This window comes from Eubalaena glacialis, chromosome 20 (genome assembly GCF_028564815.1).
Source record: "Eubalaena glacialis isolate mEubGla1 chromosome 20, mEubGla1.1.hap2.+ XY, whole genome shotgun sequence".
NCBI classification, from domain to species: Eukaryota; Metazoa; Chordata; class Mammalia; order Artiodactyla; family Balaenidae; genus Eubalaena; species Eubalaena glacialis.
Genome location: NC_083735.1, coordinates 22,931,806 through 22,950,585, shown reverse-complemented (window position 1 = coordinate 22,950,585; position 18,780 = coordinate 22,931,806). Strand labels below are relative to the sequence as shown.

Here is an 18,780-nt window from a genome sequence, read left to right as displayed (position 1 = left end):
GGGCCGCAGTCGGCCCCGAGGCGCCGAAGGCGGGCGGAGTCGGAGGAGGAGCGGCAGGCATCCTCCGCGGCGCGGCGGGCGGGCGGCGGCCCTGCTGCCCCGGCGCGCCCCTGGCCCGGGAGCCCGGAGAATGCGAGCTGCGCTCCCCGCCGGCCGCCGCCTCCCCACGCGCCGTGCGCCCGGCGACCCCCGGAGCTGCTCGCGTCGCCGCAGCCCCCCAGCTGCGGGCGCCCGGCCGCTGGCTGCGCTAGGACCCGCCGCCGCCGCCGCCGGTCGCCGAGGGCCGGTAGGAAGGGAGGAGCGGGAGCGAAAGGGCCCCGGAGACTGGCGCCCGCCGGGGCGCAGCGCGGCATGTAGCTGCGGGCTCCCGCGCGAGGGTGTCGGCCCGGCCCCGCCATGGCTGGGACGGACAGCGGGAACCTGAAGACGGTGAGGCTGTGGCGGGACGCCGCCCTGCGCGCCAGGAAGCTGCGGAGCAACCTGCGCCAGCTCACCCTCAGCGCGGCCGGGGGCTGCCCGGGGACCGACCAGCTCGACTCTCCCGACGCGCCCCAGCTCGTGCTGCCGGCCAACATCGGGGACATTGAGGTGCTGAACCTGGGGAACAACGGCCTGGAGGAGGTGCCCGACGGGCTGGGCTCGGCGCTGGGCAGCCTCCGCGTCCTGGTCCTGCGCCGGAACCGCTTCGCCCGGCTGCCCCCGGCGGTGGCCGAGCTGGGCCACCACCTCACCGAGCTGGACGTGAGCCACAACCGGCTGAGCGTCTTAAGCGCCGAGGTGGTGAGTGCCCTGCGCGAGCTGAGGAAGCTCAACCTCAGCCACAACCAGCTGCCCGCCCTGCCCGCGCAGCTGGGCGCGCTGATCCACCTGGAGGAGCTGGACGTCAGCTTTAACCGCCTGGCGCACCTGCCCGACTCCCTCTCCTGCCTCTCCCGCCTGCGCGCCGTCGACGTGGACCACAACCAGCTCACGGCTTTTCCGGGGCAGCTGCTGCAGCTGGCGGCCCTGGAGGAGCTCGACGTGTCCAGCAACCGGCTGCGGGGCCTCCCTGAGGATATCAGTGCCCTGCGGGCCCTCAAGATCCTCTGGCTGAGCGGGACCGAGCTTGGCACCCTGCCCAGCGGCTTCTGCGAGCTGGCCAGCCTGGAGAGCCTCATGCTGGACAACAACGGGCTGCAGGCTCTGCCCGCCCAGTTCAGCCGCCTGCAGCGACTCAAAATGCTCAACCTCTCTTCCAACCTCTTGGAGGAGTTCCCTGCCGCGCTGCTGCCCCTGGCTGGTCTGGAGGAGCTCTACCTTAGTCGCAACCAGCTCACTTCAGTGCCATCCCTGATCTCGGGCCTGGGCCGTCTTCTCACCCTGTGGCTGGATAACAACCGGATCCGCTACCTGCCTGACTCCATCGTGGAGCTCACTGGCCTGGAGGAGCTGGTCCTGCAGGGGAACCAGATCGCTGTGCTGCCAGACAACTTTGGCCAGCTCTCCCGGGTGGGCCTGTGGAAGATCAAGGACAACCCGCTGATCCAGCCCCCCTACGAGGTCTGTATGAAGGGGATCCCCTACATCGCAGCTTACCAGAAGGAGCTGGCTCATTCCCAGCCGGCGGTCCAGCCCCGCCTCAAGCTGCTCCTAATGGGCCATAAAGCTTCAGGAAAGACCCTGCTCCGTCACTGCCTCACCGAGGACAGAGTGGAGGGGAACCAAGGAGGAGGGGACAAGGAGAAGAGCCACCCGCCTTCACCTCCTCCCGTGAGCAAGGGCATCGAGGTGACCAGCTGGACAGCGGATGCCTCCCGGGGCCTGCGGTTCATCGTGTATGACTTAGCCGGGGATGACAGTTATGAGGTGATCCAGCCCTTCTTCCTCTCCCCGGGGGCCCTTTATGTGCTGGTGGTGAACTTGGCCACCTATGAGCCGCTCCGCTTTCCCACCACCGTGGGCTCCTTCTTGCATAGGGTAGGGGCCCGGGTGCCTCATGCCGTGGTGTGCATTGTGGGCACGCACGCTGACCTGTGCGGGGAGCAGGAGCTGGAGGAGAAGTGTCTGGACATCCACCGCCAGATCGCCCTGCAGGAGAAGCATGACGCCGAGGGCCTGAGCCGTCTGGCCCAGGTGGTGGATGAGGCGCTGGCCCGGGACTTTGAGCTCCGCTCCGCCAGCCCCCATGCAGCCTACTATGGTGTGTCCGACAAGAACCTTCGGCGGCGCAAGGCCCACTTTCAGTACCTGCTCAACCACCGGCTGCAGATCCTCTCCCCTGTGCTGCCCGTGAGCTGCAGGGACCCACGCCAGCTACAGCGCCTGCGGGACAAACTGCTCTCAGTGGCCGAGCACCGGGAAATCTTCCCCAACCTACACAGAGTACTGCCTCGGTCCTGGCAGGTGCTGGAGGAGCTGCACTTCCAGCCCCCTCAGGCGCAGCGGCTCTGGCTCAGCTGGTGGGACTCGGCTCGCCTGGGCCTGCAGGCCGGCCTGACCGAGGACCGGCTGCAGAGCGCCCTCTCCTACCTGCACGAGAGCGGCAAGCTGCTCTACTTTGAGGACAGCCCGGCCCTCAAGGAGCACGTCTTCCACAACCTCTCCCGCCTCATCGACATCCTCAACGTCTTCTTCCAGAGGGATCCTTCCTTGCTGCTGCATAAGCTGCTCCTGGGGACCAGCGGCGAGGGCGAGGCTGAGAGCCAGGGAGAAAGCTCCCCGCTGATGGCGCCGCCCGCCCCAAGCCAGGATGCGCTCCGGGCCACCCAGCTCCATCATTACGTGGAGGGCTTTCTGCTGCATGGGCTCCTGCCGGCCCACGTCATCCGGCTGCTGCTGAAGCCTCACATCCAGGCTCAGCAGGACCTGCAGCTCCTGCTGGAGCTGCTGGAGAAGATGGGACTCTGTTACTGCCTCAACAAAGCCAAGGGCAAGCCTCTGAATGGGTCCACGGCCTGGTACAAGTTCCCGTGCTATGTGCAGAACGAGGTGCCCCACGCGGAGGCCTGGATTAACGGGACCAACCTGGCCGGGCAGTCCTTTGTGGCTGAGCAGTTGCAGATTGAATATAGCTTTCCCTTCACCTTTCCACCCAGCTTGTTTGCACGCTACAGCGTCCAGATCAACAGCCATGTGGTGCACAGGTCGGATGGCAAACTTCAGATCTTTGCATACAGAGGGAAAGTCCCTGTGGTGGTGAGTTACAGACCTGCCAAGGGGGTCCTGCAGCCGGACACGCTGTCCATTGCCAGCCACGCATCCTTACCGAACATATGGACGGCATGGCAAGCCATAACCCCCTTAGTAGAGGAACTGAATGTCCTACTTCAGGAATGGCCTGGACTGCACTACACCGTGCACATTCTCTGTTCTAAGTGCCTTAAGAGAGGGTCACCCAATCCACACGCTTTCCCAGGTAAGAGGGGAGAGGGATGTGTCTCCCTTGCGGTATGTTTTAAGATGCATTTTGGGAAGATATTTGTTTCTCCTTTGGCAGACTGTTTGCTTAACCTCACTGGCTCCCCAGGAGAGCTTTTCAAGGTAAACAGAGGGGGATTTGGGGACAAGCAAAAGGCAGTAAGTATGTGAGCAATATGAATACCGTCCCCAGTATCATGTATCATACTCTTATAATAGAAAGACTCAAACTTCCAAAGTGGGTTCCAGTCAAAACATTTCGGATCTCCTTTTCCCTCTTCCCAATTCAGCCCGCCTTTCCTGGAAGGAAATTTCAGATGGTTGAACAGAAGACGAGTGGTGTCTGATGCCGAGCCCTGGGCTATAATGCTTATTAGACACATCTCGAAGGGGTGCTTTGAGTTTGAGATGTCTAGTCTCATATTCTTTTGTTTAAGTTCAGAGTGTGACCATAATGCAGAAATTATTGCTCCTTTTTCTTAAATTCCAGAGAAGAATGTTTCATAATCGGGGTGAATGATGGATTAGTAAAGACAAAAATGTCAGTCTGTAAGGCATGACTCAGTCCTGGGATCACTGTTTCACCCACTGCACTCTAGGGCATGAAAGAGAGATTACTGAAATCTCTTAAGGGGAGTTTTTTGGGTATTTCCTGGTAATTTTGTGCTTTACCGACATCTTAAGGCCCGGTTTTTGGTTAAGTGTTAGAGAGTGGAGCTTTATGGAGGTGCTTTGTAAGAGATGGAAGGGACAAGAAACTGACACGAGTTTTTGGGGTTTTTTTGTTTTTGTTTTTTTTCCTCCTTTGGGGAGTGTTTTCCAGCAGACTTTTTTTTTTTTTTTAACTGTTTCAGGTGAGTAGGAGAATTCCAGGACTGGTAGGGTTTTTCAAGCCTGGTTAATTGGTATCCTAAGTGTCTATTTGGGAACGGGTCCATTTCTTCACCCTTTGGAACTCTTCTCTAAACAGCTCTGATTTTTGTGAAGCAGGCTTAGTTAACATTCCAAGTGTCCTAAGGACAAACCCAATAATAGCATCACTGCCAGTTTCTCCCCTCGGTCCCCCACCTCTGGGTACACTGAGGGGGGTGATGAAATGGAAGACTGTACGCCACTGTCATCTTTGTCCTAGTCTGAATGCTGCTCGTAATAGTATCCGGAAGGAATTGGACACCAATATTTCCGAAGGTAACATCTCCCTGTTGCCCTAGATCTAGGTTGAGTTTAATTCATCAGCTGAAAAAAGCCACCATATCCAGTTACCAGTCAATTAAGCCGTCCATTCTGTATGATTATCTGGTGTCTCCTCACAAGTTTGTGACTTGGTAGCCTTTTCAGTTTGCTTTATATTTGCCATTGTCTTTATTCATGAAAGCAAAATTCTTCTCTATTGTGCCACTAAATTGAAGAAAGTGGTTGAGAATTACATATTCACAGCAGATTATTGAAGGAGCTACTTAAAGCCAGTTCTTAGCACAAAGATGGAGCGTTAATAAAACTGATGTTATTAACAACAAAGGGGAACACATAGGTTATTGAACAAGCAAGGATCTGTGCAGAGGAATTCGAAGAACTTTGAAGAGTAAACAATGAGGCTGAATTTTTTTTTTTTTTTTCTAATCTCAGCTCTTTATTTTTTAAGTCATAAATTCCACAAACAAGCTGTCTCCAGATGCAGAGACAACCCCATTCTCTTGTTATTGTTTTGCCTTTTTGTCTTTCAAGGAGGTTCACCTGGTTTGCAATCCAGGCTATAGGGAAGAGGTGGCTTTTTCAACGTAAAAAGCAATTAAATGATTGAAAATTGTCAAAGTATCTTATGTAGTGAGTAGGAATAACTCCACAGCTGTTTTTATAATATGGACTGCAGGTTTCTGTCTTGTTTATGGTCAGAGAAAGAAATTATCTTTTTTGCTTCGTTCAGGATTGATTTCTTCCAAAAGCAGCAGAGGGTACAGAGTAGTGGGAAAAGATGATTATAGTACATTTATTATATTAAGAAGACAAAGAAAAAACCACATTTTCCTCTTTCATAATTTTCTGTGATAGCCATCATTTGTTAGTATTTGTCACAATTCTGAAAGATTTGAGAAGAGCTAAAATAATGAAAAGCTAGAAGGTGATGTAGGAACAAACGTATAACGTTGGGTGTTCAGTTAGTGAGGGCATACATTTAAAAACATGCTCAACGAGTCCCTGGATTATTAAAATATATTGTAACTCAGCAGAAACCTTTGAATCTCTTGGTAGCCTTTTGTTTCTTTAAGAAGTCATTTTGCTTTTTAGAGACATGAAAAAAGTTCGTTACTTAGTTTTACATTTTATTAAAGTGTCAAGTTCTCTTGTAAACTAGCAATTTTATATACAATGGTGAAAAAACACTGGTTGTTAAATTTGTTTCAGCTTCAAGACATTAAGATTAAATAGGAAATTAATCAAAGTGTCTCCTTTGATTTTATACGGAAGAAACAAAGTTGCATTATTATCTTAAAAAGTTTGTGTGTGTGTGTGTGTGTGTCTGTGTGTGAAAAGCCCATTTTGGCTCTGTCCCTGTGGATGGGACATTGAATATTCTGGCCTAAGCTGCACTGAGGTAGTTGGTCTAGGGAAGTATAACGCTAGATTTCTCTTTTCTTATTTTGATTTACAAAAGAAATGCAATGTTTTGGAAAATCCTTAGTCACCAGGCCACTTGTTTTGAAAAGTTCTTGTAAAAAAGATCTAAGCACCGTGTCAGAGAGGTCACCTGTTTGTTTCATTTGAGATAAATGGGTTGAGTGATAAGAGAGGCTTTCGGAAACTCAAAGAAGGCCCATGACGCAGCCTACATGTCAGGTGTGAGTCTTTGCCTACTTTCTGCAACGACTTTACTGCCAGCACCTGACAGCCAGGCTTCCTCATCCTTAACGAGGGAACTCCGTGGAATGTTCTTGGCCTTGAGTAAGTTTCTTCTTGCGGGATATTTATCTATGCTCTCGTTCTTTTCCACCAACATGACATCTAAACCAGGAGAGCTGACTGCTCCTGAGGTTGGATAATGTGTGGCCTACGGATGTAAGATGTGGAGGTGAGGACAGAGGTCCACAGTGAGATTCTAGTGCTTTGCTATCCGTTTCAGTATTTGAAAGGATGCTGTGGGTTTTTAAATTGGAAGAATGCATGTTGGTGAGTTGAACTTGGGCCGCGTGTGATTTTTCATGAAATATCCTACTCTCCAAATTATTCAAGGTCACTCTTAAGAATAATTAGAAAGCAACCCAGAGCAGTAGGCAGAGAATTGGTAGATGATCTTTTATATATTTGATCCCTTTCATTCACTCAGTTGCTCAGCACCCTGCCGCTTCTCCCTAGTCAAGTGCCTTTTGTCCTTGTTTAATTTCTTACACACTCTGTACCTCTCTGAAGCCCTCAGTGAATTTTGCCTTGTTCTGTGGCTGTTTGTGTAGGTCATAATATCTCTTTGATTAGCTTGTTCACTTGCTTCCTCCAAGCAAGAAACATGCCTGAGGCTTTGTGGCTTCTGTAAGAGCCTCTCAACTGTCTGCTGGATGATTGGTCTTAGTGAGAAATCTCTTTTTTGTTTTCTTTGATAGTCACATACTCTGTCAGATTCCCAGGTGGTACTCTTGTAGTCATCTCGCTTTGTCCTGTGTCCCAGCTTCCCTCCCCCACACTTGTCCCTCTGGTGTTCTCTTCGTGACTGTATTACTGGCCTTGCCCTTGAATGGGCCCTTCACTTTGACCACTGAAGCAAAGCAAAATTCTTGCCTTGTTCTATCTCAGTTTTAGATTTGAGCATGACCTAGTTGCTCAGATTGAATTAGTCATTGTTTTTAATTTTGCAAATGTTATTAAATATCTTTTTGGTTTGGCTTTATTAATACTGATGCCGCTCGGCTTTTGTTTTTGTGGAGAGTCCTCTTTGAACTCTCTTGGGCTTTGTTTCATAGAAACATCAAAACCTTCATCATGCAGTGGACGACAGAAACTCGCTGCATAACAGAATTCAAAGACTTGAAAGGCCTTTGGAGTGTTCAAATTATTTTGAATATTAGGTGCCTCTTCTTTAAACTCTAGAATAAACTCTCAAGTCCATCCCTGCACAAGTTTAGAATTTCCTAGAGAAAGTATTTTTTAATTTGTTAACAGACATTTTGTGTCGTTCTCTGCCACCTGCTTGTTTTATCCTCCAGGAAACCTCACCTATTTTAGTTCTTACTCATTTTCTTCATCTGAACACCTAGAACATGTATAGGGTGTACTTCACAGGGTTGTTTTGAGCATTAGGTGAGAGACTGTGTCGGGGAAAGCAGTTACCCCCTGTGTCTGGAGGAAGTGAGGGGCTTCTGCCCCGTGTACCAGAGGGGGGCCGTGGTGGGGAGGGCTGATATGGGAGTGAACATTTCTGGTTGATTTCTCCCTTCACCCACCAACTTGTTTCTCTCCATGGGAGTCTGTTTTGATTAAGGATCTGACCATCCATCAGGGAGCTTTTTTTTTAAAAAACGCAGGGGACCAGTAGTGCTGGTCTCATCTCTTGCCCTCTCTTGTCTGCTGCAGCCGAGGCCCTCCTGGGCCCGGGGCTGGAGAGGAGAGTTGTTTGCGTTTCAGGCTCTGCCTGGGGCAGGCCCAGCCAGGTCTCTGTTCCCCTGGTTCAGCTGCTCTGATTGCAAAACCAGGTGTCAGGTTGCTGTCAGGTTTACTGTCCTCTGGGGGCTGGCTACCTTCACTTCAGTGGGGAGGGCTATGGAGGCCTCATTTTGGCCTGCCTTCCCCAGATCTGCTCCGGCACTTGCGAAGCTGACCCTTGGATCCCCATTTAGTGCTTCGAGTCTGCACGGCCTGTAGAACCCAGAGTGATTGACAGACATCTCAGACAGCCACAGAATACGTACGATGACATGTCTTTCTTGAACCACCAAGACCCTCTCCGTGAAAGGTGTGGCAGTTTGCTCTGCGGTTGTACCCTCACTTCTCTGAGTTCTGATGTCTCATGTGATGGCACATCGCACCCTGGATGGTGCCTGGCACAGGGCCGAGCAGGTAGAAGGGACTCAAAGCGGATTGGTTATTTTTCAAGAACTCAAGAAATTCTAGTGTTTCTTAATTGATTCCTTGGCAGAGTGGTTTTTTTTAGGTTGCTTGTAATGTTTTTTATCTCAAAGTGTGTACCTTAAGAGAAGCGTGTATAATTTTCCCATGGGATTTTTCTGCCACATCAATCTCTGCCCTCTGTGTACATCCTCCTGACTCTTACAGAGATGGGGGAGGAGTGGGTGAGGGGCAGCTTATCAGGATGAAGGTGAGTGAAGCGTGGAAGTTGGCTACAGAAAGCTTCCACCACCTGACATCATAGTCGCTCTCCTTGAGGCAGTGGGCACTCCCCTCCCTCCTGTCTCATAGCTCTTTCTTTCTTTCTTTCTTTTTTCTTCTTATTTTATTTTTTTTGGAATTTTGGAATTTTATTTTTTTGATACAGCAGGTTCTTATTCGTTATCCATTTTATACATATTAGTGTGTACATGTCAATCCCAATCTTCCAATTCATCACACCATCCCCGCCTCCCCCCCTCCCCCCCACTGGCCACTTTCCCCCCTTGGTGTCCATAGGTTTGTTCTCTACATCTGTGTCTCTATTTCTGGCCTGCAAACCATTTCATCTGTACCATTTTTCTAGGTTCCACATATATGCGTTAATATACGATATTTGTTTTTTCTGACTTACTTCACTCTGTATGACAGTCTCTAGATCCATCCACGTCTCAACAAATGACCCAATTTCATTCCTTTTTTATGGCTGAGTAATATTCCATTGTATATATGTACCAAATCTTCTTTATCCATTCATCTGTTGATGGGCATTTAGGTTGCTTCCATGACCTGGCTATTGTAAATAGTGCTGCAATGAACGTTATTGGGGTGCCTGTGTCTTTTTGAATTATGGTTTTCTCTGGGTATATGCCCAGTAGTGGGATTGCTGGGTCATATGGTAATTCTAGTTTTAATTTTTTAAGAAACCTTCATACTGTTCTCCATAGTGGCTGTATCAATTTACATTCCCACCAACAGTGCAAGAGGATTCCCTTTTCTCCACACCCTCTCCAGCATTTGTTGTTTGTAGATTTTCTGATGATGCCCATTCTAACTAGTGTGAGGTGATACCTCATTGTAGTTTTGATTTGCATTTCTCAAATAATTAGTGATGTTGAGCAGCTTTTCATGTGCTTCTTGGCCATCTGTATGTCTTCTTTGGAGAAATGTCTATTTAGGTCTTCTGCCCATTTTTGGATTGGGTTGTTTGTTTCTTTAATATTGAGCTGCATGAGCTGTTTATATATTTTGGAGATTAATCCTTTGTCCGTTGATTCGTTTGCAAATATTTTCTCCCGTTCTGAGGGTTTTCTTTTCATCTTGTTTGTAGTTTCCTTTGCTTTGCAAAAGCTTTTAAGTTTCATTAGGTCCCATTTGTTTATTTTTGTTTTTATTTCCATTACTCTAGGAGGTGGATCAAAAAAGATCTTGCTGTGATTTATGTCAAAGAGTGTTCTTCCTATGTTTTCCTCTAAGAGTTTTATAGTGTCCAGTCTTACATTTAGGTCTCTAATCCATCTGGAGTTTATTTGTTTATGGTGTTAGGGAGTGTTCTAATTTCATTCTTTTACATGTAGCTGTCCAGTTTTCCCAGCACCACTTATTGAAGAGACTGTCTTTTCTCCACTGAATATCCTTGCCTCCTTTGTCATAGATTAGTTGACCATAGGTGCATGGGTTTATCTCTGGGCTTTCTATCCTCTTCCATTGATCTATATTTCTGTTTTTGTGCCAGTACCATATTGTATTGATTACTGTAGCTTTGTAGTATAGTCAGAAGTCAGGAAGTCTGATTCCTCCAGCTCCGTTTTTTTCCCTCAAGACTGCTTTGGCTATTCGGGGTCTTTTGTGTCTCCATACAAATTTTAAGATTTTTGTTCTAGTTCTGTAAAAAATGCCATTGGTAATTTATCTGTAGATTGCTTTGGGTAGTATAGTCATTTTCACAATATTGATTCTTCCAATCCAAGAACATGGTATATCTCTCCATCTGTTTGTATCATCTTTAATTTCTTTCAACAGTGTCTTATAGTTTTCTGCATACAGGTCTTTTGTCTCCCTAGGTCGATTTATTCTTGATATTTTATTCTTTTTGTTGCAATGGTAAATGGGAGTGTTTCCTTAATTTCTCTTTCAGATTTTTCATCATTAGTGTATAGGAATGAAAGAGATTTCTGTGCATTAGTTTTGTATCCTGCTACTTTTTACCAAATTCATTGATTAGCTCTAGTAGTTGTCTGGTGGCATCTTTAGGATTCTCTATGTATAGTATCATGTCATCTGCAAACAGTGACAGTTTTACTTCTTCTTTTCCAATTTGTATTCCTTTTATTTCTTTTTCTTCTCTGATTGCCGTGGCTAGGACTCCCAAAACTATGTTGAATAATAGTGGTGAGAGTGGACATCCTTGTCTTGTTCCTGATCATAGAGGAAATGCATTCAGTTTTTTACCATTGAGAATGATGTTTGCTGTGGGTTTGTCATATATGGCCTTTATTATGTTGAGGTAGTTTCCCTCTGTGCCCACTTTCTGGAGAGTTTTTATCATAAATGGGTGTTGAATCTTGTCAGAAGCTTTTTCTGCATCTATTGAGATGATCATATGGTTTTTATTCTTCAATTTGTTACTGTGGTGTATCACATTGATTGGTTTGCCTATATTGAAGAATCCTTGCATCCCTGGGATAAATCCCACTTGATCATGGTGTATGATCCTTTTAATGTGTTTTTGGATTCTGTTTGCTAGTATTTTGTTGAGGATTTTTGCATCTATATTCATCAGTGATATTGTTCTATAATTTTCTTTTTTTGTAGTATCTTTGTCTGGTTTTGGTATCAGCGTGTTAGTGGCCTCATAGAATGAGTGTGGGAGTGTTCCTTCCTCTGCAATTTTTTGGAAGAGTTTAAGAAGGATAGGTGTTAGCTCTCCTCTAAATGTTTGATAGAATTCACCTGTGAAGCCATCTGGTCCTGGACTTTTGTTTGTTGGAAGATTTTTAATCACAGTTTCAATTTCATTACTTGTGATTGGTCTGTTCATATTTTCTATTTCTTCCTGGTTCAGTCTTGGAAGGTTATACCTTTCTAAGAATTTGTCCATTTCTTCCAGGTTGTCCATTTTACTGGCATGGAATTTCTTGTAGTAGTCTCTTAGGATGCTTTGTATTTCTGCAGTGTCTGTTGTAACTTCTCCTTTTTCATTTCTAATTTTATTGAGATGAGTCCTCTCCCTCTTTTTCTTGATGAGTCTGGCTAATGGTTTATCAATTTTGTTTATCTTCTCAAAGAACCAGCTTTTAGTTTTTTTGATCTTTGCTATTGTTTTCTTTGTTTCTATTTCATTTATTTCTACTCTGTTCTTTATGATTTCTTTCCTTCTACTAACTTTGGGTTTTGTTTGTTCTTCTTTCTCTAGTTCCTTTAGATGTTAGGTTAGATTGTTTATTTGAGATTTTTCTTGTTTCTTGAGGTAGGCTTGTATTGCTATAAAGCTCCCTCTTAGCACTGCTTTTGCTGCATCACATAGGTTTTGGATCATCGTGTTTTCGTTGTAATTTGTCTCTAGGTATTTTTTGCTTTCTTCTTTGATTTCTTCAGTGATCTCTTGGTTATTTAGTAACATATAGTTTAGCCTCCATGTGTTTGTGGTTTTTACGTTTTTTCCCCTGCAGTTGATTTCTAATTGCATAGCGTTGTGGTCAGAAAAGATGTTTGAAATGATTTCAATTTTCTTAAATTTACTGAGGCTTGATTTGTGACCCAAGATGTGATCTATCCTGGAGAATGTTCCATGTGCACTTGAGAAGAAAGTGTAATCTGCTATTTTTGGATGGAATGTCCTATAAATATCAATTAAATTTATCTGGTCTACTGTGTCATTTAAAGCTTGTGTTTCCTTATTAATTTTCTGTTTGGATGATCTGTCCATTGGTGTAAGTGAGGTGTTCAAGTCCCCCACTATTGTTGTGATTTCCTCTTATAGCTGTTGGCAGTTATCTTATGTATTGAGGTGCTCCTGTGTTGGGTGCATATATATTTATAATTGTTATATCTTCTTCTTGGATTGATCCGTTGATCATTATGTAGTGTCCTTCCTTGTCTCTTTTTTAAATAAATTATTTATTTATTTTTGGCTGTGTTGGGTCTTCATTGCTGTGCGTGGGCTTTCTCTAGTTGCGGTGAGCGGGGGCTATTCTTTGTTGCGGTGCATGGGTTTCTCATTGCAGTGGCTTCTCTTGTTGCGGAGCATGGGCTCTAGGCGTGTGGGCTTCAGTAGTTGTGGCTCGTGGGCTCTAGAGCTCAGGTTCACTAGTTGTGGCGCACAGGCTTAGTTGCTCCACGGCATGTGGGATCTTCCCGAACCAGGGCTTGAACCCGTGTCCCCTGCATTGGCAGGCAGATTCTTAACCACTGCGCCACCAGGGAAGTCCCCTTCCTTGTCTCTTGTAACATTCTTTATTTTAAAGTCTATTTTACCTGATATGAGTATTGCAACTCCAGCTTTCTTTTGATTTCCATTTTCATGGAATATCTTTTTCCATACCCTCACTTTCAGTCTGTATGTGTCCCTAGGTCTGAAGTGGGTCTCTTGTAGACAGCATATATATGGGTCTTGTTTTTGTATCCATTCAGCCTGTGTCTTTTGACTGGGGCATTTAATCCGTTTACATTCAAGGTTATTATTGATATGCATGTTCCTGTTAACCATTTTCTTAATTGTTTTGGGATTGTTTTTGTAGGTCCTTTTCTTCTCTTGTGTTTCCCACTTAGAGAAGTTCCTTTAGCATTTGTTGTAGAGCTGGTTTGGTGGTGCTGAATTCTCTTAGCTTTTGCTTGTCTGTAAAGCTTTTGATTTCTCTGTCGAATCAGAATGAGATCCTTGCCGGCTAGAGTAATCTTGGTTGTAGGTTCTTCCCTTTCATCACTTTAAGTATGTCATGCCACTCCCTTCTGGCTTGTAGAGTTTCTGCTGAGAAATCAGCTGTTAACCTTATGGGAGTTCCCTTGTATGTAATTTGTTGTTTTTCCCTTGTTGCTTTCAATAATTTTTCTTTGTCTTTAATTTTTGTCAATTTGATTACTATGTGTCTCTGCATGTTTCTCCTTGGGTTTATCCTGCCTGGGACTCTCTGTGCTTCCTGAACTTGGGTGGCTATTTCCTTTCCCATGTTAGGGAAGTTTTCGACTATAATCTCTTCAAATATCTTCTCTGGTCCTTTCTCTCTCTCTCTTCCTTCTGGGACCCCTATAATGCAAATGTTGTTGCATTTAATGTTGTCCCAGAGGTCTCTTAGGCTCTCTTCATTTCTTTTCATTCTTTTTTCTTTATTCTGTTCCACGTCATAGCTCTTTCTTTCTAACTAGCCCCCTACCCTTCCTTGACATTGGCCTTAAGAAGTGGGAAAGTATAAATGGTAAGGAGAGTGAAGGTCTGATGGTGGCGATGCAGGAAAGAAGGTGTTTTCTGTGGTGTGTCCCAGCTGTTTTGCCTTCTTCCAAGTGCTGTTACTTTCCAGAAGCTCCTTCCAGGTTTCTTGCTGGTTTGAGTTCAGGGGAGACCATAGAAGAGTTTCTGGCTGGAACGAAGGCAGCAATGGTTCGTGTGTGCTATACTCTATGGTAACAACTCCCAGACACCACTGCCAGCAGGCCTGACTTATTCATGGAGAGGGAGGAGAAAACATTTTCAGTTATTTTTATTTTTGGCGCAGAATGCAAGAAAACATTTTCTCATTTTTCCTTCCTCGACCTAATCTCTTAGGTGCAAATAGTGATGCCTTGTTTCTTAAAGGGTAAATTAGCGAAAAACCATCAGCAAACTTCTTTCTCTTTAGCTGTCGGTTCACAGAAGGCAAGGAATACTGAAGGAGAAAGAAAGTGGGAGTGGGAGCATGGGAGCAGGGGAGAGGCATTCGGGTCCTGGTGAGGTACTGCGGTGGGTTTGCATGGGCTTTGCAAGCCTGGAGCCTGTTTTACCGCCTCAGGAAGAAACTTCCTGCCCGGGACCGGCAGTCCTAGGCACCCGGGCTGTCCCAGCTGTTTCCTTCGCTTTTGCAAATCTGTGCACAAGGGTGCTTAGGAGAAGGGCGAGGAGGAAAGGAAGTTGTGTTAAGTTGTGTAAGTTGTTGTGTTAAGTTGTATCAAGACTGCTCTTTGAGGGTTCCCCGTTTTGTGCCTGCCTTTCTGCTTTTTGGGTGGGGTGGCTTACCGAGTCTAGCCCTGCTGCTCGTGCTTCTTCCTCCTCTTCCTCCTTTTTATCCAGGTGAAATTCACATACATGAAATTAACCTTTTAAAAATTTTTTATTTATTTATTTATTTTTGGCTGTGTTGGGTCTTGGTTTCCGTGCGAGGGCTTTCTCTAGTTGCGGCAAGCGGGGGTCACTCTTCATCGCGGTGCGCGGGCCTCTCACTCTCGCGGACTCTCTTGTTGTGGAGCACAGGCTCCAGACGCGCAGGCTCAGTAGTTGTGGCTCACGGGCCTAGTTGCTCCGCGGCATGTGGGATCTTCCCAGACCAGGGCCTGAACCCGTGTCCCCTGCATTGGCAGGGAGACTCTCAACCACTGCGCCACCAGGGAAGCCCAACCATTTTTTTTTAATGTAAAGGTTTTTTTTTTTTTATGAGTAACATAGGCAAAATTAAAGTCAAAATTTTAGTTAAAGAATTCACATGTTATGATTCCCTTCACTGCCAATCACCTTAGTTCCTCAATGTTTGAGTCATAATCTTCAAGGTAGCCCTTTTAAAGAGAACTTTTGCTCAGACCACACTTGTCATATTAGTAAGTCCACAATTTATTTAGTTGGGATTCTTTGATCTCTACTTGAATATGGAGATGCTTCAAAAATTCCCCACCTGTAATCTTTGGGTTCCAATTTCTTCAAGCAATTTACTTAAGGGCCCTGGAAGTTAAATTGTAGGAAGTACATTGCTATTTTGGCAGATGATCTAAAATATATTGTTCCTTCATCATTTCTAATATTGAAAAGTTTTGTGACATCCAGTTTTCACTCACGAGCCCAGCAAAACATGTTACAGGTCTCCTTGTCACCACTGCAATAAACTTACTGTGATGGAAACAAAACCTATGTCTCAGTGTGGCCACATCAGTAATATCTGGACACCATGCACAACAGTTCCCATTTGCATCTAGAATGAAGCTTGAAATGAACCATTTTACAGTGAACAGTTCCCTGGCATTTAGTGTACTCACAGTGCTATGCAGCCACAACTGTAAGTCAGGTGCTTCTGGAGGGAAGGAGCCAATGAGGTTGGTGGCTTTCTTCCTGGGGCGAATGTTCTGGAATTCTTTTGCCAGACTCTTTGTGGCAACTTTCCTTCTAAGACATGACTTGAGAAGGGATTTTTAAGCTAGGCCTTGAAATGCCATGTTGATGAACATCTTTTAGCACAGCTGCCATGAGAATCCTCTTGCTTAGTGTTGATGAGAGGACAGAAAGTAGGACATGGAGACTTCTGGTCTGTGCTGTGCATATGTGACTTAATGGGGGGCTGACACACAAAGGACATGTAGGAGAGAAGCACAAATAAGTACTGTGTAATTACTGTCTTCTGTACAGTGCTTTTTTCCCATATAGATTTTGAGTAGAGTTCTGGAATGATTGGCAAGGCCATAAGCAGGTATGAGGGTTAAGGGGATGGGGTTGCATTGATTCAAAATTAGGTTGTTACCAGATTAGACAGACAAGTGTACGATACGTTTATGAGCTGGATGCTGTCATCAATCACTGTTGAGTACCTTCTGTAAACAGAAGTCTGAACCAAACTGGGATTTTTAGGAGAATAAAATAAAATACCTGGCCGTGGTCATGAGGAGCTGAGATGGGATTTTGGTTGCTGTAATTGTTGACTCTTGTACATATGGAATCTGACTATATAGAGAGAAATTCATTGCATGTTTGAGGAATGACTGGAAAAAACTGGCTTTTGATTTTCTAGAAGAAAATGTGGTCATATGGAAAAAAATCAGGTATAATTTTGAATTTGCTTGACATAGTCATTCTTTTCAGTTATGTACAGTTTAGATCATTTGTTTGCAAGAAATCTGAGGCAGATCTCGAGAGGATGCTGAAAAAGGAAAAGGCATTGTTTCTGAGGATTTCTCAAAACTTCCAAAACTAATCAGCCTTTTAAGAGGAGGGAAATGCCTCCTCTTCAGGAATCTTTTACATTTTTCAGAGTCATTTTTGGATTTGCTTCTGTTTTGAGAGGGATTGCCATCAGCAGTGATTTCTGAACCCCAAAGACTGCATGACCACTGCCTCCAAAGACAGTCTAAATTAAATTGGGTACTGCCATATTAAAAAGATATGACTGCTACTTAGAGATGTCTTTGTCAAGGGACACTTTGTTGGGGTGGTTTACTATTCTTAGCGTATTAAATGTTGAGAGAATTAAAGAGTTAATTTTCTTGGATCCTCCCCACTCCTAAAATGAAGCATGTGATCTTAACATTGTATTAGTACTGTGTTACAGTAGTAGTGAACTTGGAGGTAGTAGAACACGCCTCCCTTTCTTTCTTTCTTTTTTTTTTTGAAAAGAGGATGTTTAAAAAGAAAGGTAATGGAGAAGGAAAATATAAAATCAAAAAAATATTTCTCCTAGGTACTGTTGTTTTATCAACTTTATTACTGTTTCCATGAGATTCTTATTTTTCATGCCATAGCGGTTATTATTTGTATTAATCATCACATCAGTCATTCTAAGGGTATAGGGTTGGGAGAAAATATGATAATCGGTGACACTGTTGAGTTCCTGTCATGTTCTAGAGACAGTGCTAAGTGCTTCTTATGGGTGATCTCGCTGAATCCCCCCAGCAACCCTAGGGGGTCGATATTGTCATTGTCCTGACTTTCAGGGGGAGAAATTGAGTATCAGAAAGTTAAGTGAGTCCCCCAGAATTCGAACACTCTGGGATTTCAGCCCCGACCCTCCGCTCCTACCCACTGTCCTGCTCTGCCCCTCAGGGTCAGGTTGCCCACTACCCTCTAGGATACACAAACTCACCTCTGTCCCCCTCTTTCCTAGACGTCCATTCTGTGTCACTGCGTGCTGTTCACTGTCTCAGTGTTGGGCATACAGGGTCTGGTAAGGCATGGGACCTGCCTACGCAGAGGTCAGCAGAGGTCATGGTCAGGTGCCAGCGAGAGGTATGGTCTCAGAGAGGGGTTCCTGAAAGGGCTGCATTGCAACTGAGTGTAATTTCCAGTCCCAGCCAATCGCATGGAGAAGTAGGGAAGGGTATTTCAAATTAGAATGTCTCTTAAAAAGGCGGAGGGCGTTCAGATAGATCAGCAGGCCATGCCTGGGGATGGGTGTGTGTGCACGAAAGCAGTTAGCAGTTGTCATAAAGAAGAGGCTTCTCGATGGTAAGTATCATTTATGGACTGGTCAGAGTTTGCCAGTGGCCACTGCTGGCCCATGAACTAGAGTTTTGGGAGCACTGTCCTTGCTCATTCCTTGTCCATCAGGCAGGGCTCTGTCGAGACCATGGAGGGGATTTACGGCTCGGAGAGCTGAAGGGTGGTTTCAGATGATTTGCTCAGACTCACGATCAAGTTACTGTCGGGCTGACAGAGCACCTGTCCTGTGTGATCCCCGGCTAAGCGTGCCCCTGGTCCGGCTCTCTGCGTCTGAGTCCAGAGAGAACACGCACGTTGGCTGCTCCCCCAGCCAGATGGCTGCATGCCTCTGTGATCGCTAGGAATGTATCCAGAACATCGATTTTCCTGACTTGAAATCTTACCATAACAGATCCTGCAATAAAGGCGAATTTAGCTGTAACACAATTAGCATTTTATTGTGGACTAAGTTTCCCTGTCTTTACTTTGGGCTTTCTTGTGACACCATAGACTGACTGCAAATACTGTTTTTTTAATTAATTTTGCACCGGTGGAACAACATATTTTATGCACTTTGTTTGGACTCCACTTACCACACTGTGATGGCGTTTTCTTGCACCTTTCATCATATCACCATTGGAGTTTGTCTTCCCTTGCCTCTCAATTTATCAAAATATACTTAGTTACATTTTAATTGAAATCCTAGGAGGTGCAAGATATTAAAAAACTTTGTTTTGTTTATATTTGCTTAATATTTTGACTTGAAACACTTGGAATTTTGTGTTGCATTTTAAAAATGAAGCATTATAATATAGTGGTTATTTGCAAGGGCTCTTGAGATTCTGCGGGGTTCGAATCCCTGTTCCACTTGTTAGCCGTGTGACTTTGGATGTCATAATAGTTTCTGTCTCATAGGCTGGCCCTGCATG

At 45.5% G+C, this 18,780-nt stretch overlaps 1 protein-coding gene and 1 non-coding gene across 2 annotated transcripts in view; one reads left to right on the top strand and one right to left on the bottom strand.

Annotated features, from left to right (window-relative positions):
• The first annotated feature begins 269 nt into the window (after window positions 1-269).
• The window catches only part of MFHAS1 (multifunctional ROCO family signaling regulator 1), a 131,010-nt gene continuing 112,499 nt past the window's right edge, over window positions 270-18,780 (top strand). Inside the window, exon 1 of the mRNA XM_061177310.1 lies at window positions 270-3,394. Coding sequence (XP_061033293.1) covers window positions 397-3,394 — 2,998 coding nt within the window. The 5' untranslated portion in view covers window positions 270-396. The remainder of the gene's footprint in view (window positions 3,395-18,780) is intronic.
• LOC133081509 (small nucleolar RNA SNORA1) lies at window positions 15,517-15,651 on the bottom strand. Its single transcript, XR_009698846.1, has one exon. It is a non-coding gene; the product is annotated as a small nucleolar RNA SNORA1 (small nucleolar RNA).